The 22,944-nt window shown below is 43.6% G+C and overlaps 1 protein-coding gene across 4 annotated transcripts; it reads right to left on the bottom strand.

The window, feature by feature from the left end:
• Positions 1-1,527: 1,527 nt before the first annotated feature.
• On the bottom strand, positions 1,528-9,356 carry C8H11orf91 (chromosome 8 C11orf91 homolog). 4 transcript variants are annotated; one of them, XR_005020966.1, is made up of 3 exons: positions 9,250-9,356; positions 3,891-3,989; positions 1,702-1,780 (listed from the first exon to the last, which is right to left on the bottom strand). XR_005020966.1 is itself a non-coding variant. In XM_036861436.1 (2 exons), the coding sequence occupies exons 1-2, from the start codon at positions 3,491-3,493 to the stop codon at positions 1,695-1,697; spliced, it is 582 nt and encodes a 193-aa protein (XP_036717331.1). In that variant the 5' UTR covers positions 3,494-3,495; the 3' UTR covers positions 1,528-1,694. The 4 variants fall into 4 exon arrangements, 1 of the variants encoding a protein (XP_036717331.1); XM_036861436.1 differs by lacking the exons at positions 3,891-3,989; positions 9,250-9,356 and adding an exon at positions 2,998-3,495 and having other exon boundaries at positions 1,528-1,780; XR_005020967.1 differs by lacking the exon at positions 3,891-3,989 and having other exon boundaries at positions 1,705-1,780.
• Positions 9,357-22,944: the final 13,588 nt, after the last annotated feature.

The following is a 22,944-nucleotide window of genomic DNA, read 5'->3' on the forward strand; positions in this document are numbered from 1 at the left end:
GTCATTTATCCCTTCTTAAAAAAACCATTCTCTCAACCCCGCTTACCCTGCCGGCTCCTGCTCAGATCTCAGCTTTCCTTGAAGCTAAACTCCCTAAAAAGTCATCTACACCCGCTGTCTCAAGCTCCTCTGCTTCCGTTCTCTCCCAAAACTACTCCAGTCAGGTGCGAACCCCATCGCTCAACCAAGACTGCTCTCGGCAAGATCACCGGTACTAAATCCACGTTGCTGAATCCAAAAGCGAATGCTCAGGCTCCTCTCACTTGGCAGAGCAGCACTATTTGTCAGAGCCGACGGCTTCGCCCCGCTACACCCCTTCTTAACCTGTCTTCTAAAATACCTGGCTCACTGCTTCCTCCTATTCATTCTCCAAACTTGACGGATTCTTTGCCTTTGATCTACTGTGCTGCTGGCATAGTGAGGGCACAAGGGAGTCTAGATGCCAAGCACCAAAACGTTACATTTGATGGAAGATTTTGTTCTATCAGCTACGTTATCCTTTGCATGCTTCTGCGCTGAGCTCTTGCTCCTTCTGGCCATAGAGGCAGCACCTGGCAAAGGGGCGGCAGCCGCAGCGGGTGCCCCATAGGGGGACCCAGCAAGGGGGAAAGGGCAGAAATGCTGTACCATCGCTTCTCGCTTAGCTGGATTATTAATTCCCACAGCCTCCTAACTGCTTTCTCTGCGTCCTTCCTTACCCTGTTCTCAACATAGAGCAAGTCAGATCCTGTCACTCGTCAGCTGAAAACCCTCTAACTACTTCCCATCCCACTCGGAGTAAAACCCCAAGTCCTTACCATGGTTTGTAAGGTCCCACTCGAATGGACCCTCTCTGTACTCATCCCTACCGCTCTCCCCTCACTCCTGCTCCAGCCAGCTGGGCTCTCTGCTGACCCTCAAGCATCCCACCTTCAGCCTTTTCACCTGCCCTTCACCCTGAAACATGCCCCCAGGGTGGCACCTGGCTCTCGCCCTTAACCTTCGTCAAACCTTGTTTAGATGTTCCCTCTTCAAGAAACCCTGCTTTCCTCCTACCCTCAGGACCATCCTCATCTCTACTCTTTTTGTTTTCCCCTTAGCCTGTCATCTTCTGATACCATATTATGGTTTACTTATATTTATTTATTGTCTGCATCCCCCAGCCCCAAGAGCCTAGGAGGGTGCCTAGCACATAATATGCACTCAAATATTTCTTGACTACATGAATTTCTAGGAAGGACCGTGCCTTTGATCAGATTATCAAAGAGTTTTGTGCTCCAAAAACCATTTAAAAACTAAAAACATTTCCAAGGACTAAAGCTGTTTGAAACAAACTAACCCCTTGTTGCAGTCCTCAAAGTTCCTTTCTGAGCACGGTCACGGCAACAGATCCAAATATATGTTGCCCTTGGCTTTTCCCAATCCCCCCACCCCGACTTGGCAGTGTTGGGGATCCCCTCCTCCCCTGAATGCTGGCTGGGCAGCAGCTTCCAGCCCCCGTGAGAGTGCTTCCCCAGCAGCAGCACAGACAGGAGAGAGACCATGAGCTTTACCACTCAAGTGGACACTGTATGTAGAGTATGTGCTGGGAGCAACGAGAACAGCAGTAAATACAGAACAAAAAATAACGATCTTTGAAATGACAACAAACGGGGCACATTATCTAAGAACTAACACCTAAGGAGGCCGCTGCTTAGGCTCTGGTGGGCAGCTCCTCAGGAGAGAGAGGCCGACTTCTTTCCAGGCTGCCTCGTCTTCAGGCCTCGTAACTTTTCATCTTTCAGCGCCTTCAAGAATTTATCTACAGGAGAGCAAAACAAACTTAGCTGTAGGAGAGATAAGGGCTTTTTCTAACACTTCCAAAGCAAGCTTCTGGGAAGCAATTGTGTGCTCCCTACATGAGCCCCAAACCCATTATGACCCAAGGTGGGTGAGGGGAAAAAAACCCTAACAGCCAAAACTCATTAAAGTGGAGAATAGGTGGTTGAGAAATCCAGGACTCAGAAAAGCCCAAGTATTCCAGGAGTTTTCTTCCCGAGGATGTGAGGAAGGAGACATTACAGGGTGCCTGATGAATTGGGGACCATTCCTATGGCCACATGGACCTAAACATGTCTGTTATTTCACAATAATGGGGATGGTCTTTCTAGAACCATCTGCCCTTTTCCAGTGGTCAAGGGCTAGCCTTAGCCAGACCAGGTGTTGGGAAAGACAAAGTCTGTGGAACAGCCTATGGCTGTTTGGTCCTTCTGGGAGTAGAATATTCTACAGTGCAACTTGGTCCTTCTGGGAGTAGAATTGGGTTTAACAACTTTACTCTGTAACATCAAGGACTCAGTCTGCGCACTAGAGGAATCCTGCCCACATCAGCACACCTGGTCTGCTCTGGTCTGCCCAAGACTTCAGACCTTAGACCAGATGGCAGAGGCAAGGACCCGGGTGAAAGGGCGGCCAGGGGTCACAGGAGGCTACCTTCCAGCACTGAGAAATTGAGGATCCCAAAGCTCCTCAGTGAACATCCTTGGGCCTTCTGGGTCTTACACCGCCCCCTACAGATCAACTGACCCTCACCGACTTCCCCCTCCTCCCACTGAGGACCCCAGTTTAAGATAAACACTAAAAGTCAGGTCTCTAGAGACGGGGGCTGTGTGTCTCGGGGAGTGAAACTCCAGGGTGTTAGTATCACTGTGCAGGAGGCTTAAAGTTCAACTTGGGGGTTGTGATGGACAGAGTTCCAGGTTTAGAGGCTCAGAGTCCAGACTAACAAAAGGGCTCAGGACGGAGGGAGGTTGGAATTTGGGGCAAAAGGGTCCGTGAAGTCCAGATTTATGGTGAGCAAAGGAATCGGTTGAAATCCAGGATGGAGTGTCTGGGTTCTGGGGGATCGGTTTGGGATCAGGGATTCCTGGGAGCTGGAGTCTGAGCCCAAGGCCACACTGAGGGTGAGGGGCTCAGGGGGCATGGAGCCAAGGAGGGAGAAGCGGCAGGCTAAGGGTGGGCTCGGCCGAGGTTACACACAGCGCTGGGAGTCGAAGCCGTCCCCAGTGATGGTGAGCAGCTCCAGCTCCTTAATCCGGATCTCCAGCTCGCACAGCTCCTCGGGGTGGGGGGCAGAGGCTAGCCGGGGTGTCATGGGGCCGGGGGCCAGGGGCGAGGCAGCCACCTCGGGCCCCGGCGGTGGCGAGTAGAAGAAGCGCAGAGGCTCGTAGGGGATGGAGGCCAGGCCGGAGGGCCAGGGCGGGGGACAGTGCCGCTCACTGGGGGAACCCAGGCCGGGCGGCGGTGGCGGCAGGGGCGCTGGGGCCGGGAGCGCCTGGGTCAGAGGCTGGCCTCCAGCCGCCCCGCCCGCCGGCGCCCCTCCCGCCTTCAGCGGCACGAAGAGCTTCTTCCAGATGTTGAAGTCGCTGAGAGGGGACGAGGAGATGCCGCGGTCGTAGAGGGAAGGGAAGTAAAGGGACGGGGCCGGCTGCTGGCTCATCGTGGGGCTCTGGCTGCCGCGCCGCCCCTTCGGCATCTTTTGAACGGGAGGATAAGTGGGAGGAACCCCGTGCCGGGAGACGCGAGCCCTGGCCCCGAGTCACCCGGGTTCTGAGGTTCCACAGGCCACGCCCCGAGGGAGAGCGGCCCCCACCCTTTCGCCCGGCCCCGCCCCAAACAGTCGAGATTCTAAAGCCCCGCTGTCCGCGCCCCAGAATATGACCCCGCCCACCGACGCGCCCCTAGAGTGAGAAAGGCCAGCAGAGTAGCTGGAATGGGAAATCCCGCACGTGCGCCCTGATGTGCGGCCCGTCCCCTCCGGGCGCTTCCCCCACATCCTCGACGACAGCAGCTCCGGGTCCTCCAGATCCCGCCCCACGACTCCTCCTACCGCCCCTAAATTCCGCAAGCCTCACTCCCGAGCTATTGCACACCTGGCGCCTGCTCTCGCATCCCGTCATGACTTCATCCAAAAGTAGGAAGCTGGGAGCTGGTCAGAACTCCGAGAGAAAACTTTCTTCAGTCTTCCTCTCCTTTTATAGGGAGAAAAAAAATTCCTAGAAACTTGCCCCCTGCCCTAGTAGGCTTCCCTTACCACCCCTCATTGCAAAGAAGTTTAGGGACAGGAGTGTCTGACTTTTCATCCTCTACAACGGAAGAAGAGGGTAGATGGGAATGGCTGTTAGAGCCAACCCATGTTTCTACCAAATTTCCCAGTGTTGTGGACGATTCTGGAAAAAAGGGACCCTGGTATGGATTTGGAATAGATCTGAACTAGGTGTCTTCAATGAAATGTAGTTTAGTTCTCTTCCGAACATTCATTAGCAGGAGCTAACAGGCAGTAAACGAACCACCAAAAGGAAATCCTGCAGAACGGCCCTCGAACAGCTCAGCTATTCTTTACGGTGACTTGGACATACTGTCCAAGGGACATGCCCAGCTCAAATATATGAGTAGCCTGTGCTAGTCATAGACTCAGGGTGAGTAAATTTCCTTGAAAAGTCTGCCTAATGATATTGATGTAAATGAACAAAGATGGGTGGGGGCCAGTTTAGACTGTTGGCCAGTCAAGATCTGAGTCAGTACCAGCTCCACTAGCAAATGCTGTGTGTGTGTGTGTGTTTGGCAGCAAAGCAGAGAGAGTCAGATATCCAAGGTGGACAAGTTGCTTGACTTCTAAGATGGGTTTCTGTAAAATAAAAATAAGAGAACCAGGCTGCCTCATAGGGTTGTTTGTGATGATCAGATGGAAGACAGAATAGTGTGTGTGAAGGGCTTGTAAACTTAGAAACTCTGTCCAAATGTAAGGAGCAGCAATCCCCACTGAGGGGCTTGTCTGAAGCTGAGAAGATTTTCTTTCTCACACTTACCTGTAAGCTCCTTGAGGGCAAGGGTCCAGCCCAAGGATCCTATAATACTGAGCATATAATAGGACGCAATAAATATTTGGACACTTTTAAAACAGTGTTATGTGTTGTGGGAACTGAAGGGGATCATAATATACCACCCCCAAATATGCCACTTTGGCATAAGAATTATTTTAAGTTGGCAATTGAAAAAAACAGACACAGGAGGAACTTTGTCCTCTCCTTTTCTGCCTAAAAGCAGGCCATAAATTTCCCTTTGTAAAGGTAACAAAATTTCCTTTGTAAAGAAAATAAATTTCCCTTAGTGAAGGTGTCCCCAACCCCCTCTCCCGTGCCAGGAAGAAGAGATGACTCTTATTACTGGAGATGGCACTAACTTGAGCCTGCATAACAAACCTTACCAAACAACCCTTATCTTCCATAAATTTCCCCCATATAATTACCTTCCCACTATTTACCTAGAAATCAAAATGCCTAGAAATCCAAACCCCTTTCCCTTTGCCTTATCATTTGTTCACAATTTAACACCCTTTGTTGAAATGGTTTCTGAGCTCTCAAGCCTAAACACTTCTCTGGGTTTTCACTACTTTTCTGTAAGGCCCACAGATGCATACATAATAAATCTTTTCTCCTGTTAATCTGTCTTTTGCTACTTTAATTCTCATGACCCAGCTACTGAACCTAAGGGAGTAGAGGAAAAGTTTTTTTTTTTTCCATTCCTACAGTAGTAGGAACCATAGTGGTGATAAGAACCAGGGTTTGGGACTCAGACCTGGGACCGAGCCCTGGATCCACTATGTATTTGGCTGTGTAGGTTGCACCTTTCTGAACCTGTTTTTCATCTATATAATGGGAATAGTAATGGTACCTAATTGCTTGGATTAGCAAGATTAAATGAGACAATCTAAGTACCTGGCCATAATACCTACTCAGTAAATGTTAGCTCTTGTTATTACATATTGAAGATCCTTAGAATGGAAAGAGATTTTGCATTATGTTTTTTATAGTTTATTTTTATTAAACTATATTATTTACTGCTACTCATATTATTAATAATAAAATAATATGATTAAATAATATTATTAAACTATTATTTTTAATTAATTAATTTATTTATTTTTGGCTGCGTTGGGTCTCTGTTGCTGCGCACGGGCTTTCTCTAGTTGCAGCGAGTGGGGACTACTCTTCGTTGCGGTGCGCGGGCTTCTCATTGCGGTGGCTTCTCTTGTTGCGGAGCATGAGCTCTAGAGCACGGGCTCAGTAGTTGTGGCGCACGGGTTGCTCCGCGGCATGTGGGATCTTCCCGGACCAGGGCTCGAACCCGTGTCCCCAGCATTGGCACATGGATTCTTAACTACTGCGCCACCAGGGAAGACCACATTATGTTTTTTAAATGATGTGATATAATCACATGTTTTTTTTTTTTTTTTAATTATTTATTTATTTATTTGTTTATTTATGGCTGTGTTGGGTCTTCGTTTCTGTGCGAGGGCTTTCTCTAGTTGTGGCAAGCGGGAGCCACTCTTCATCGCGGTGCGCGGGCCTCCCACCATCGCGGCCTCCCCCGCTGCGGAGCACAGGCTCCAGACGCGCAGGCTCAGCAATTGTGGCCCACGGGCCCAGCCGCTCCGCGGCACGCGGGATCCTCCCAGACCAGGGCCCGAACCCGTGTCCCCTGCACTGGCAGGCAGACTCTCAACCACTGCGCCACCAGGGAAGCCCTAATCACATGTTTTTACTTGTATTTATCCATTCAAAGAGAAAAGGCTTCCAGATGGTTTTTCTTAACCCCAAGATAATCTAAACAGGTTTGATACTGGATGGCTTGCTTATAACACAGTTGTATTAGACAATGGGTTAAAAAGGTTGTTTCCTCTAACAACCACACTAAAGAAAACTCAGGCACCACAATGAACAAACACTGAGATAAACCCCAGTTTGGAGGTGAAGTCCATATGGGGTCATAACAAACCATGGTAGTTAAGGCAAAACCCTACCGATTATTTCTGCAAACAAAGGTCCGGGAAATTCAAGTTGCTAATGAAAAGTTAGAGCAGGCTTGCATCCATTTTAAACAGAACTTTTCTCTCCCTGGGGTCTAAAGCTCTTGTATCACCTGCCTCTTCCCCAAAATCTCCATTAAGTGCCATCCTGTTGGGACTTGAGGGATACAATTCCTAACACCCCTGTCCCCTGCCTGCATTTGGAACCAACTGAGAAAGACACACACGAGTCCTTTTTTGCTGATAAAGGTCAGCTGGAGGATGCTGCTATCGGTCTGGCAGCCAGGTGGACTTACTGATACTGCACCTCTCAGGTGAGCTCACCCACCCAGCGCAAGGCCCTCTGGGAAAACCCCTGGCCTTGTGTGCAGGGAAAGGGCCTTTACTGGCACAGTGAAGAACTGGCCAAGAACCAACCTGGTCCTTTCTCCAAACTCACTAAGCAGTGCAGTCCTTCCTCCACTCTCTGGAGAAGAGGGGCCAGGAGGGTCACTCTTAAGAATCATGACACAGTGGGATGTAAGTTCCTCCCAACACTCTGATTTAAATTTTCTATTTAACCCAGGCTGCCTCACTGCAGTTGGGGTTTGTAATTTTCCATTGCCACAGCCCTCTCCAGAAGGTCCTGGGAGTACCTGGGGTGCTGTTCGCCCAGTTCCCTCCGTCATGGGACTGTAGGAGATGGTACAGGAAGCCCCCCCCCCTGGGAGTCCCCTTCCCCTCCATCAATCTAACTCTGCATCTAGACACACTGCTGGCCGTCACACCTTCACTAGGGTCTCCGCCTCTTGAGGGGTGTGTCACGATTTGCCATGCCTGCCTTGGCTCCGGGTGGCTTTTAGGGACATGTAGTGTTTGTGGCTTGGAATACAACAGAGTTTTTTATGAAGAGAATGTTTGTGTCCCACCCAAATTCATATGCTGAAATCCTAACTCCCAGTGGGAGGGTATTAGGAAGTGGTTAGGTCATGAAGAAAGAGCCCTCATGAATGGGATGAGTGACCTTAGAAAAGAGAGCTCCCTTGCCCCTTCCGCCACATGAGGACACAGGAGACAGCCACCTATGAACCAGGAAGTGGGGTCTCACCAGACACCAAATATACTGGAGCTGTGATCTTGGACTCCCCAGCCTCCAGAACTCTGAGAAATAAATGTTTGTTGTTTAAGTCACCCAGTATTTTTGTTATAGCAGCCTGAACCAACTGAGACAAGAGTCGTGTTTGAATCAGGACCCCTTGTGACTCTGCGAAAGTCATGCTACCTCCCTGACCCTCCACTTTCTGACCTATAAAATGAAGATAATATCTACGTCACAAGGTTGATGTATTTGGTGAAAATATGTATAAGCAGTACCTGGGACACATCACGGGTGCTCAAGGAGGTGTGACTATGATTAGTATTCAGTTACACATGGATTCCTTAATTCACCATTAGGTCCTGGTGAATTGATGAGAAAAATGGAGCAGGGGATCCCTCCTCGAAAATCAAACCCACTCCAGATTGAAAAGCCCTACACCCTAGAAGGTGATTCCCTGTTGTCCTGCTGAAGACAGTGGTAGTGAAACCGCAGAATGCGTTTCGGAACTTAGTAGAGCATAGGTTCTCCTGTCTCGGCACAGAATTCAGTGAGAGGCAGAGTGACAGGTAAGGAAAGAGTTTATTAGTAAAGGACGCTTGTGAGAAATACAAGCTGATAGGCAAGGGAGTGCCACCCTGAGAACTTAGTGGACTACCGTTTTATAATCAAAGGAAGAGTGGGGAGGGGGAGAAGAACACCTTCTTCCTCATTCTTGAGTAGACATCAAGCTTCCATTATTAGCTCCTCCTCCACAGCAGGGCGGGGTGGAGGGGGGTTTCTTGTCCCTACATAGTCAACCCGGAACTGTCATGGTGCTATGGAAATGAGCAAAAAGGTGGTAACATATAGTAAGATATGGTAAATCATCTCAGGTTTCAGTATAATGTCACCTGTCTCCTATATTTCTGCTCTTAGTACAAGCAGAAAAAGCCCCTTCTCAAGGATCATTAACTTGCTGACTTCAATGGGCGTGATGTAGGATTCATTCTACAATTGTTTTATTGTTTGGGGGCATGTCTCATGCTTCTGTGGCATGGTTTTGTTGCCAAGCAAGTCTGTGGCTTGGTTTTGTTGCTAAGCAAGCCTGCTTTCTTGAGTGATCATAAACTTACAGGAGTCTTCCATACTGTTCTCTCTATTTAAGATCCCCATTGGGATGAACTATTTAATCACTTACTTTGTCCCTTTACTCTGTCCCTATAGTAGTAAACACATAAAGAGAGGCTACTGTGTGCCAGGTACTTGTCTTCAATAATTTCATCTTTCTAACAACCCCTAGAAGTAGGTGTTGTTATCCCCATTTTCCAGATGAGAAAACTGAGGCACACAAGGTTAAGTAACTTACCTGAGGTCCTGTGGTTGGTTAGCGTCAGAGCTAGTGTTCCACACAGGCAGGCTGGCTCCAGTGCTCGATCTCTTCACCACTCCCTGCTATAGCCTCCCAACAGTTCTCTCAGCCCTCAGGCAAGGCCACCTTCCTGCCCTCTGGCTTCCCGTCCTCTTCCTGGCAGGGGGCTGGCTCTAACTGGAAGTTGTTTGTGCCACAGTTCAAGGGCCCAGCTATTCTGGGAAGCATGGAACAGTCTTTCCTTTATTACTCATTTGAAGTAACCATTGTGTTGGTCTGAACCTGGGGGTGGGTAGGGAGCAGGCATTCCCACCTCCCTTCCCAGCACCCACGATTTCAAGAAAGTTTCTAAAAAATGCAGCCCAGCCCTTATTCTTGTTTCTCTTGGTGGATGTGTTCCTCTGCATTTGCAGAGTAAGTACAGTTTTTAATAAACTGAAGCCTGGGAGGTAGATTCCCTGACATGGAGAGTACAGGGGTTTGGAAGATAAGAGCTGAGTCTAAGTCCCATCAACCGGCATGAACTAGCTATGCAACCTTGGGGGAAATAATTGTCACTAACACTTATTGTCCACTTACAGTAACACTTATAGGGGTAGGTCTGTCAGAATTTTCTGTTCGCAAGCAACAGAGGTTGATATTGAGGATTTACACAGAGGTCTGTGAGACAGCTCATGGAATTAAAAGCTTAAGAATTAGGTTTAGGGCTTCCCTGGTGGCGCAGTGGTTGGGAACCTGCCTGCCAGTGCAGGGGACATGGGTTCAAGCCCTGTTTCGGGAAGATTCCACATGCCCCGGAGCAACTAAGCCCGGGTGCCTCAACTACTGAGCCTGTGCTCTAGAGCTTGAGAGCCACAACTACTGAGCCCACGAGCCACAACTACTGCAGCCTGCGCGCCTAGAGCCCTGCTCCACAGCAAGAGAAGCCAGGACAATGAGAAGCCCGCGCACCGCAACGAAGAGTAGCCCCTGCTCGCCTCAACTAGAGAAAGCCTGCGCACAGCAGTAAAGACCCAACACAGCCAAATATAAAAACAAATAAATAAATAAATTTATTTTAAAAAAAAGAATTAGATTTAGAAGGTGCAGAGACTAGGGCAACTTTTGGGATCCAGGTAGGAGGAAGGAATCAATAGTCTGTTCAGTGTGGCCAATGGGGTGGTAGATGCTATTGGCTGGTTATTCTCAATGACTGTTTTTAATCCTTTTCCCTTGCTGCCTTCCCCTACAGAGGCTGGAAACTCTGCCAGCCCCCTTGCAGCTAGGGGTAGCCATGAGACACAGTTCCAGTCAGAAGACATGAAGAAGATACCTGGGAGCTTTCTGGGAAAGATTGCACTTTCCTGATAAGAGGGACAGAAACAACTGAAGCTTTCGCCTCATCTCCTTTGCCTGCCTAGAACCCAGATGCAATGCTGGCACTTCTGCAGTCACTTTGTGATCAGGAGGGAAAGACCAAAAATAGCACAAATATCCTAGCCCAGACATCACTGAGCAGCTAAAACAACACTAGTGGCTGCCCACCTCCAGATTGTTTATGCAAGAAAACCAGACTCTATCTGATTAAACTACTCTAAATTGGGTTTTCTGTTACTTGTACCCTTCCAGAGACTCACAGCTTCAACCAAAAAATTTTTATCAACCCTTGCATAATTCAAGACTCAAATTCCTGGAGAGAACATGCCTGTCTTTTGGCTAGAGGAGGGCAGACCACCTTTATTAACAGTTCCACCAAGACTGCACTTAAAGGGTGAAAGTAATTCCCCAAAAGGTAATTATGGCTCTGTTACAAGAGGGGAGGAGGAGAGATGCCGAGTGGCTAAAAATCAAATGTCCTTTACTGTAGGTACCACTGTTACAAATGATGACGATACAGAGGCTCAGAGTGGCGAGGTAGTATGCTCAAGACCTCAGAGCTAGCCAGTGATAGAGGCATAAAAAGGACTCTTTACAACTATGCTGCATATGTACGGCTTTTAAGTAAAGGTCTGTTGCAGCGGGGTTTTACTGTAAACCTAAACTAAAAAAAAAAATCTCAAAGCTACTTTATTCACATAATATACACATTATTTCCATTCCAATTTTTAGTGTACTCTTAACTGCTTCCTATAGCTCAGGGAGGAAGGGGTTTAGTTAGCAACTGTCAGTTAACCCTTCTCACTAGTAGTTATCTTCGTCAGGGATGTCTGGTTGCAAAGAACAGAAACTTTCTCAAACTAGTTCAAGCAACCAAACTAGTTCAAGCAATCTTACTGAATCCAAGGGCGAATCACGTGGGCCCCACCATCCCACTCAGTGAAATGGGCAGGGACTGTAGTTTGTAAACACTCTGATGGGTTTGGGTATAGGCAATACTATTGCATAGTTACTGAAAAAAATTAAATGAACTCATATAAATACAGTGCCTAGACTAGTGCTGGCACACGGTAAGCCCTCAAGTTGTGACCCACTATGCTCCCTGTTCAAAAATTTGGAGCTGGTCACATTTTGTCTACCCTAGTAGAGTTTACAAATTACAAATTACAATGCTAAGTTCCAGTTCTGGCCATAGCACCATAAGCCAACACTGCTCACATACAGAATCAGCATGCTGGGGTTGGCTAACTTGCATATGGCCGATAATAGCAAGGGTGGGTATAGCAGCAACCCCAGGGGAGCTGATCACAGAAAGGAAGCTCCCTACTCCACAATCAGAGTCTTGAGTTTCCCAGGTCAGTGCACTCGCCCCCTGTAGGGTTCATGCTGTCCCGCCCCCTCTCCCAGAGGCTCTGGACTCCCCAGCTTACCTACAAGGGATCCTTGTAGACACTGACTTGGAAGTTAAGTACTGTGGTCATTTATTTTATTCCAAAACAACATGTGCCTATGAACAGGAAGCTTTACATTTATTTAGATAAATAAACAGTTTATGGTGAATAATCCTCTAAGAAAATATTAAAGATCATCTCTGGTCAGCTTCTACTTTGGTCAAAGCCAGAGGCTAGTAAAACACTGTGGTTCCCTGTAGATTCTGAGACCCCTGTAGCTTCCACAACCCTGTGCTCCAGGTAACCTACGTTTTTATTATAGTCCACTTCCCACCTGCTGGACACTACAGCTGCATGACCTCAAGCCTCACAACAATTCTCTGAGGTAGGTGCAGGAAGCCAGAGCTCAGAGGTGTTCAGAAAACTTGTCCAGGGACTTCCCTGGTGGTCCAGTGGTTAAGACTTCACCTTCCAGTGCAGGGGGTGTGGGTTCGATCCCTGGTCCGGGAGCTAAGATCCCACATGCCTCACGGCCAAAAAACCAAAAGATAAAACAGAAGCAGTATTGTAACAAATTCAATAAAGACTTTAAAAATGGTCCATATCAAAAAAAAAATCTTTAAACAAGATAAATAAAATAAACAAAAAACTTGTCCAGAGACATAGCCAATTAGTGGAAGAGACAGGATCAGAATCGAGGTTCCCAAAGACAAACTCCATGCTACTATCCTGAAACAAAATATTTACAAGAATCAGTGGGCCTTTTGAAACAGACTGGCAAACACAGTGTTTTGAAATTACCTCCTGTTTCCAGAAAGGCCTAACTAGGTATGTAAAGCTCACACCACTGGGTAATCTGTCAGTAAAAAACAACTGTACTTAATATTTTCCTTTCTAAGAAAAAGCAGGAATCGATTCCTTCAAAGCACAAGGCACGAGGGTCCCATTCCAGGTTTCTTTCCGGAGTCAGACTGGAGTACATTCAGAGCAGTACATTTAGAGCAGCTGAGTCGCTGACCTGGGGAATTGAGTGGGCATCCTAAACTTGCCAACGTATTAACTTGGTGACCTTGAGCAATTCAGCTAACTTCCCCAGATGAAGTTTCCTCTTAAGCAAAGTGAGATGATGACAGTACAGATAAAAATACTCTGTAATGACCTATACGGGAAAAGAATCTAAAAGAGTGGATATAAGTATATGTATAACTGATTCGCGTTGCTGTACAGCAGAAACTAACACAACATTGTAAATCAGCTATACTCTAATAAAAATTAATTTAAAAAACTACGTGTAAAACACGACGCATAGAATCTCACACTAGAAAGCACCCTTCATCTCAGTGCACGGCATGTCAGTACAACCCCCAGTCAGCTCTGCGCCTTCTCAGCACATCAGGATCCCTTAGAGGGAACTGTTAGCATTAGTCAACATCTGTTTGGAAGCAGCAAGACCAATGTGAGCTAGTAGACTTTCAATATTGTTGAGGGACTTACAATGTGCAGATAAATAATCTGGCCCTGCTGAGGGTTCAAACTCTCAAGGGGTCCAAAGTCCAAAACATGTGGGCTGGCAGGCTCTTATTTTATCAGGACACACACTGCATGATGTTAAGTCATGGGGCCAACTGCAAGGACACAAAAGTAGACCCGTACCTCGAAACTCAGTACTTCCCAAAGTTGGACACTAGGCCAGTATCCTTCAGGACATACTATGAGTTCCACTTATCTACCCACTGGGTGTACCTTGCATCTATAGCTCATCTCCCAAAAGAGACGATCCAATGGGGTTATCACCACCCAATACTGAACCCAAGACTATTGACTCTCCAACTCATCTGGCCTTTGCAGTATTGCCTCCGGGTCCAGACATCTAACCCTTCGTCTATGGTATCAGTCATAGCAACTATCTGCAGAAAGAAACCTCGAAGCTTAAGGCCATTTATATGACCCTTGCTGATTGACTCCCAGCAGCCCTCTCCCCAGCTCCCCATTTAGCAACACCCAGATTCTGCCTTAGAGAATTACTCCCTTCTCAATGTACTCTGGCCCCAAAGTGGGCACGAGACCCAAGAAAGCAGTCAGACAGTCTCACCCTGGCATCTGAATCTTGAAAGAGAATTCTGGAACGGCCCAACTCCTGGCTTTTTTTTTAAATCTCTCTGACTGACTCTTCTGCCCTCCTCTTCCACTTTTAAGGGTGCGTGTGATTACATTTGTTTCACCTTCTCCCTATTTTATTTTATTTTTATTATTTTTTTAATAGCTCTTTATTGGAGTATAATTGCTTCACAATACCGTGTTAGTTTCTGTTGCACAACAAAGCAAATCAGCCCTATGAATACACATGTCCCCATATCCCCTTCCTCTTGAGCCTCCCTCCCGTCCTCCCTATCCCACCCCTCTAGGTCATCCCAAAGCACCGAGCCGATCTCCCTGTGCTATGCTGCTGCTTCCCACCAGCCATGTTACGTTTGGTAGTGTATGTATGTCGATGCTACTTTCACTTCGCCTCAGCTTCCCCCTCCCACCCCATGTCATCCATTCCATTCTCTATGTCTAACTCTTTATTCCTGCCCTGCAACTAGGTTGATCAGTATCCCCCCCCGCTTTTTTTTTAGATTCCATATATATGCGTTAGCGTACGGTATTTGTTTTTCTCTTTCTGACTTACTTCACTCTGTATGACAGACTCTAGGTCCATCCACCTCACTACAAATAATTCAATTTCGTTTCTTTTTATGGCTGAGTAATATTCCATTGTATATATGTGCCACATCTTCTTCCATCCATCTGTTGATGGGCATCTGGGTTGGTTCCATGTCCTGGCTATTGTAAACAGAGCTGCAATGAACATTGTGGTGCATGTCTCTTTTCTTTAAATTTATTTTATTTATTTATTTTTGGCTGCTTTGGGTCTTCATTGCTGCACACGGGCTTTCTCTAGTTGTGGTGAGCAGGGGCTACTCTTCGTTGTGGTGCGCAGGCTTCTCATTTCAGTGGCTTCTCTTGTTGAGGAGCACGGACTCTAGGCGCATTGGCTTCAGTAGTTGTGGCATGTGGGCTCCAGAGTACAGGCTGAGTAGTTGTGGCACACAGGCTCAGTTGCTCCACGGCATGTGGGATCCTCCCAGACCAGGGCTTGAACCCATGTGCCCTGGATTGGCAGGCAGATTCTTAACCACTGCGCCACCAGGGAAGCCCCATGTCTCTTTCTGAATTATGGTTTTCTCAGGGTATATACCTAACAGTGGGATTGCTGGGTCATATGGTAGTTCTATTTTTAGTTTTTTAAGGAGCCTCCATACTGTTTTCCATAGTGGCTGTATCAATTTACATTCCCACCAACAGTGTAGGAGGGTTCCCTTTTCACCACACCCTTTCCAGCATTTATTGTTTCTAGCTTTTTTGATAATGGCCATTCTGACTGGCATGAGGTGATTACCTCATTGTAGTTTTGATTTGCATTTCTCTAATAATTAGTGATGTTGAGCAGCTTTTCATGTGCCTCTTGGCCATCTGTATGTCTTCCTTGGTGAAATGTCTATTTAGGTCTTCTGCCCATTTTTAAATTGGATTGTTTGTTTTTTTGATATTGAGCTCCATGAGCTGTTTGTATATTTTGGAGATTAATCCTTTGTCTGTTGTTTCATTGGCAAATATTTTCTCCCATTCTGAGGGTTGTCTTTTTGTCTTGTTTATGGTTTCCTTTGCTGTGCAAAAGCTTTTAAGTTTAATTAAGTCCCATTTGTTTATTTTTGTTTTTATTTCTGTTACTCTAGGAGGTGGGTCAAAAAAAGGATCTTGCTGTGGTTTATGTCAGAGTGTTTTTCCTATGTTTTCCTCTAAAAGTTTTATAGTGTCTGGTCTTACATTTAAGTCTTTAATCCATTTGGAGTTTATTTTTGTGTATGGTGTTATGTAGTGTTGTAATTTCATTCTTTTAAGTGTAGCTGTCCAGTTTTCCCAGCACCACTTATTGAAGAGGCTGTCTTTTCTCCATTGTATGTTCTTGCCTCCTTTGTCGTAAATTAGGTACCCATATGTGTGTGGGGTTATCTCTGGGCATTCTATCCTGTACCATTGATCTATATTTCTGCTTTTGTGTCAGTACCATACTGTCTTGATTACTGTAGCTTTGTGGTATAATTTGAAGTCAGGGAGCCTGATTCCTCCAGCTCCGTTTTTCTTTCTCAAGATTGCTTTGGCTATTCGGGGTCTTTTGTGTTTCCATACGAATTGTAAGATTTTTTGTTCTAATTCTGTGAAGAATGCCATTGGTGGTTTGATAGGGATTGCACTGAATCTGTAGATTGCTTTGGGTAGTATAGTCATTTTCACAATGTTGATTCTTCCAATCCAAGAACATGGTATATCTCTCCATCAGTTTATGTCATTTTGGGTTTCTTTCCTCAGTGTTTTATAGTTTTCTGAGTACAAGTCTTTCACCTCCTTAGGCAGGTTTATTCTTAGGTATTTTACTCTTTTTGTTGCAATGGTGAATGGGAGTGTTTCCTTAATTTCTCTTTCTGATTTTTCGTTGTTGGTGTATAAGAATACCAGAGATTTCTGTGCATTAATTTTGTATCCTGCAACCTTACCAAATTCATTGATTAGTTCTAGTAGTTTTCTGGTGGCATCTTTAGGATTTTCTATGTGTAGTATCATGTCATTGGCAAATAGTGACAGTTTTACTTCTTCTTTTCCAATTTGTATTCCTTTTATTTCTTTTTCTTCTCTGATTGCCGTGGCTAGGACTTACAAAACTATGTTGAATAAGAGTGGCGAGAGTGGACATCCTTGTCTTGTTCCTGATTCTAGTGGAAATGCTTTCAGTTTTTCACCATTGAGTATGATGCTCACTGTGGGTTTGTCATATATGGCCTTTATTATGTTGAGGTAGGTTCCCTCTATGCCCATTTTCTGGAGAGTTTTTATGATAAATTGGTGTTGAATTTTGTCAAAAGCTTTTTCTGCATCTATTGAGATGATCACTTGGGTTCTTTCGGTTGTCTTTTTATTTTTAAAAAATTTTTATTAGAGTATAGTTCATTTGCAATGTTGTGTTAGTTTCAGGTGTACAGCAGAGTGAATCAGTTATACAGATACATATATCCACTCCTTTTTAGATTCTTGTCCCATATAGGCCATTACAGAGTGTTGAGTAGAGTTCCCTGTGCTATATAGTAGGTCCTTATTAGTTACCTATTTTATATATAATAGTGTGTATATGTCAATCCCAATCTCCCAATTTATCCCTCCCCCCTCCTTACACCCTGATAACCATAAGTTTGTTTTCTACATCTGTGACTCAATTTCTGTTTTGTAGATAAACTCATTTGTACCATTTTTAGCTTTCACATATAAGCGATATCATATGATATTTGTCTTTCTCTATCTGACTTACTTCACTCAATATGACAATCTCTAGGTCCATCCATGTTGCTGCAGATGACATTATTTCATTCTTTTTTATGGCTGAGTAATAATTCCATTGAATATATGTACCACAAGGGATTTTTTTTTTTTAAGATTTGGTGAAGAAAACTTCCAAAGAGATGGGCTTTAATTTCTTTATGAAGTGGGGTCCAGCACATCTATTGAGTGAGTTAGGGCAGAAGTTGGGTGAAGTGGAGAATATTTGAAATAATGTTTTTAAGGATGAAAGACTTGGATATGCAAACAATGATGCAAATCAGGGGTCCTAGAACTACAGACCATGTGCGAATCTTTTTTTCTTTTAACATCTTTATTGGAGTATAATTGCTTTACAATGGTGTGTTACTTTCTGCTGTATAACAAAGTGAATCAGCTATACATATACATATATCCCCATATCGCCTCCCTTTTGCGTCTCCCTCCCACCCCGCTAGGTGGACACAAAGCACCAAGGTGAACTCCTTGTGTTATGTGGCTGCTTCCCACTAGCTATCTATTTTACATTTGGTAGTGTATATATGTCCATGCCACGCTGTCACTTCGTCCCAGCTTACCCTTCCCCTCCCTGTGTCCTCAAGTCCATTCTCTATGTCTGTGTCTTTATTCCTGTCCTGCCCTAGGTTCCAGGTTCTTCAGAGCCAATTTTTTTTTTTTTTTAGATTCCATATATATGTGTTAGCATACGGTATTTGTTTTTCTTTTCTGACTTACTCTGTATGACAGTCTCTATGTCCATCCACCTCACTACAAATAAATCAATATCGTTTCTTTTTATGACTGAGTAATATTCCATTGTGTATATGTGCCATATCTTCTTTATCCATTCATTTGTCAGTGGACACTTAGGTTGCTTCCATGTCCTGGGTATTGTAAGTAGAGCTGCAATGAACATTGTGGTACATGACGCTTTTTGAACTATGGTTTTCTCAGGGTATATGCCCAGTAGTGGGATTGCTGGGTCATATGGTAGTTCTATTTTTAGTTTTTTAAGGAACCTCCATACTGTTCTCTATAGTGGCTGTATCAATTTACACTCCCACCAACAGTGCAAGCGGGTTCCCTTTTCTCCACACCCTTGCCAGCATTTATTGTTTGTAGATTTTTTAATGATGGCCATTCTGACTGGTGTGAGGTGAAACCTCATTGTTGTTCTGATTTGCATTTCTCTAATGACTACTGATGTTGAGCATCCTTTCATGTGTTTGTTGGCAATCTGTATATTTACTTGGGAGAAATGTCTATTTAGGTCTTCTGTGCATTTTTCGATTGGGTTGTTTGTTTTTTTGATATTGAGCTGCATGAGCTGCTTGTATATTTTGGAGATTAATCCTTTGTCAGTTGCTTCATTTGCAAATATTTTCTCCCTTTCTGAGGGTTGTCTTTTCACCATTTATGGTTTCCTTTGCTGTGCAAAAGCTTTTAAGTTTCATTAGGTTCCATTTGTTATTTTTATTTTTATTTCCATTTCTCTAGGAGGTGGGTCAAAAAGGATCTTGCTGTGATTTATGTCATAGAGTGTTCTGCCTATGTTTTCCTCTAAGAGTTTTATAGTGTCTGGCCTTACATTTAGGTCTTTAATCCATTTTGAGTTTATTTTTGTGTATGGTGTAAGGGAGTGTTCTAATTTCATTCTTTTACATCTAGCTGTCCAGTTTTCCCAGCACCACTTCTTGAAAAGGCTGTCTTTTCTTCATTGTATATTCTTGTCTTCTTTATCAAAGATAAGGTGACCATGTGTGCATGGGTTTACCTCTGGGTTTCTCTCCTGTTCCATTGATCTATATTTCTGTTTTTGTGCCAGTACCATACTGTCTTGATTACTGTAGCTTTGTAGTATAGTCTGAAGTCAGGGAGCCTGATTCCTCCAGCTCCATTTCTTTCTCAAGATTGCTTTGGCTATTCGGGGTCCTTTGTGTTTCCATACAAATTGTGAAATTTTTTGTTCTAGTTCTGTGAAAAATGCCATTGGTAGTTTGATAGGGATTGCATTGAATCTGTAGATTGCTTTGGGTAGTCATTTTCACAATATTCATTCTTCCAATCCAAGACTATGGTATATCTCTCCATTTGTTTGTATCATCTTTAATTTCTTTCATCAGTGTCTTATAGTTTTCTGCATACAGGTCTTTTGTCTCCTTAGGTAGGTTTATTCCTAGGTATTTTATTATTTTTTGTTGCAATGGTAAATGGGAGTGTTTCCTTAATTTCTCTTTCAGACTTTTCATCATTAGTGTATAGGAATGCAAGATATTTCTGAGCATTGATTTTGTATCCTACTACTTTACCAAACTCATTGATTAGCTCTTGTAGTTTTCTGGTAGCATCTTTAGGATTCTCTATGTATAGTATCATGTCATCTGCAAACAGTGACAGTTTTACTTCTTCTTTTATGATTTGGATTCCTTTTATTTCTTTTTCTTCTCTGATTGCCGTGGCTAGGACTTCCAAAACTATGTTGAATAATAGTGGTGAGAGTGGACATCCTTGCCTTGTTCCTGATCTTAGAGGAAATGCTTTCAGTTTTTCACCATTGAGGACTATGTTGGCTCTGGGTTTGTCATATATAGCCTTTATTATGTTGAGGTAAGTTCCCTCTATGCCTACTTTCTGGAGGGTTTTTATCATAAATGGGTGTTGAATTTTGTCAAAAGCTTTTTCTGCATCTACTGAGATGATCATTTGGTTTTCCTCCTTCAATTTGTTAATATGGTTTATAACATTGATTGATTTGTATATATTGAAGAATCCTTGCATTCCTGGGATAAACCCCACTTGATCATAATGTATGGTCCATTTAATGTGCTGTTGGATTCTGTCTGCTAGTATTTTGTTGAGGATTTTTACATCTATGTTCATCAGTGATATTGGCCTGTAGTTTTCTTTTTTTGTGACATCTTCGTCTGGTTTTGGTATCCGGGTGATGGTGGCCTCGTAGAATGAGTTTGGGAGTATTCCTCCCTCTGCTATATTTTGGAAGAGTTTGAGAAGGATAGGTGTTAGCTATTCTATAAATGTTTGATAGAATTCACCTCTGAAGCCATCTGGTCCTGAACTTTTGTTTGTTTTAAGAGTTTTAATTACCATTTCTTACTTGTGATTGGTCTGTTTATATCTTCTAATTCTTCCTGGTTCAGTCTTGGAAAATTGTACCTTTCCAAGAATTTGTCCATTTCTTCGTGGTTGTCCATTTTATTGGCATATAGTTGTTTGTAGTAGTCTCTTATAAGCCTTTGTATTTCTGCAGTGTCAGTTGTGATTTCTCCTTTTTCATTTCTAATTTTATTGATTTGCACCCTCTCCCTTTTTTTCTTGATGAGTCTGGCTAAGGGTTTATCAATTTCGTTTATCTTCTCAAAGAATCAGCTTTTAGTTTTATTGATCTTTGCTATTGTTTTCTTCATTTCTATTTCATTTATTTTGGCTCTGATCTTCATGATTTCTTTCCTTCTACTGACTTTGGGTTTTCTTTGTTCTTCTTTCTCTAGCTGTTTTAAGTGTAGGGTTAGATTGTTTATTTGAGATTTTTCTTGTTTCTTGAGGTGAGATTGAATTGCTATAAACTTCCCTCTTAGAACTGTTTTTGCTGTGTCCCATAGGTTTTGGGTCATTGTGTTTTCATTGTCATTTGTTTCTATGTATTTTTTTATTTCTTCTTTAATTTCTTCAATGATCTCTTGGTTATTTAGTAGTGCACTGTTTAGCCTCCATGTATTTGTGTTTTTTACAGTTTTTTTCCTGTAGCTGATTGCCAATCTTATAGTGTTGTGGTCAGAAAAGATGCTTGATATGATTTCAATTTTCTTAAATTTTCTGAGGCTTGACTTGTGACCCAGGATGTGATCTATCCTGGAGAATGTTCCATGTGCACTTGAGAAGATAGTGTATTCTGCCAGTTTTCGGTGGAATGTTGTACAAATCTATTAGATCTATCTGGTGTATTGTGTCATTTAAACTTTTGTTTTGTTATTTATTTTCTGTTTGGATGATCTGTCCATTGGTGTATGTGGGGTGTTAAAGTCCCCTACTATTATTGTGTTACTGTCAGTTTCTCCTTTCATGGTTGTTACCATTTGCCTTATGTATTGGGGTGCTCCTATGTTGGGTGCATGAACATTTATAATTGTTATATCTTCTTCTTGGATTGATCCTTTGATCATTATGTAGTGTCCCTCCTTATCTCTTGTAAGTCTTTATTTTAAAGTCTATTTTATCTGAGTATTGGAGTATCTGATACTCCAGCTTTCTTTTGATTTCCATTTGCATGGAATATCTTTTTCCATCTCTTCACTTTCAGTCTGTATGTGTCCCTAGGTCTGAAGTGGGTCTCTTGTAGACAGCATATATATGGGTCTTGTTTTTGTATCCATTCAGCCAGTCTGTGTCTTTTGGTTGAGGCATTTAATCTATTTACATTCAAGGTTATTATCGATATGTATGTTCCTATTACCATTTTCTTAATTGTTTTGGGTTTGTTATTGTGGGTCTTTTTCTTCTCTTGTGTTTCCCGCTTAGAGAAGTGTCTTTAGCATTTGTTATAAAGCTGGTTTTGTGGTGCTGAATTCTCTTAGCTTTTGCTTGTCTGAAAAGCTTTTGACTTCTCCATTAAATCTGAATGAGATCCTTGCTGGGTAGAGTAATCTTGGTTGTAGATTTTTCTCTTTCATCACTTTAAGTATATCCTGCCACCACCTTCTGGCCTGCAGAGTTTACACTGAAAAATCAGCTGAACCTTATGGGGATTCCTTTGTATGTTATTTTTTGTTTTTCCCTTGCTGCTTTTAATATTTTTTCTTTGAATTTAATTTTTGTTAGTTTGATTAATATGTGTTTTGGTGTGTTTTTCCTAGGGTTTATCCTGTATGGGACTCTCTGTGCTTCCTGGACCTGGGTGACTATTTCCTTTCCCATGTGAGGGAAGTTTTCCACTATAATCTCTTCAAATATTTTCTCAGACCCTTTCTTTTTCTCTTCTTCTTCTGGGACCCCCTAGAATTCGAATGTTGGTGCATTTAGTGTTATCCCTGAGGTCTCTGAGATTGTCTTCAATTCTTTTCATTCTTTTTTCTTTATTCTGCTCCTCAGCAGTTATTTCCACCATTTTGTCTTCCAGCTCACTTATTTGTTCTATTGCCTCTGTTATTCTGTTATTGATTCCTTCTAGTGTATTTTTCATTTCAATTATTGTGTTGTTCATCTCTGTTTGTTCTTTAGTTATTCTAGATCTTTGTTAAACATTTCTTGTATTTTCTCAATCTGTGCTTCCATTCTATTTCTGGATTTTGGATCATCTTTACTATCATTACTCTGAATTCTTTTTCAGGTAGCTTGCCTATTTCCTCTTCATTTATTTGGTCTTGTAGGTTTTTACCTTGCTCCTTCATCTGTGACATATTTTTTTTGCCGTCTCTCTTTTTTTTTTTTTTTTTTTATGAGTGGGATTGTGTTCCTGCTTTACTGGTTGTTTGGCCTGAGGCTTCCAACACTGGAGTTTGTAGGCTATTGGGTAGAG

The sequence above is a fragment of the Balaenoptera musculus genome, chromosome 8 (assembly GCF_009873245.2).
Source record: "Balaenoptera musculus isolate JJ_BM4_2016_0621 chromosome 8, mBalMus1.pri.v3, whole genome shotgun sequence".
NCBI lineage: Eukaryota > Metazoa > Chordata > Mammalia > Artiodactyla > Balaenopteridae > Balaenoptera > Balaenoptera musculus.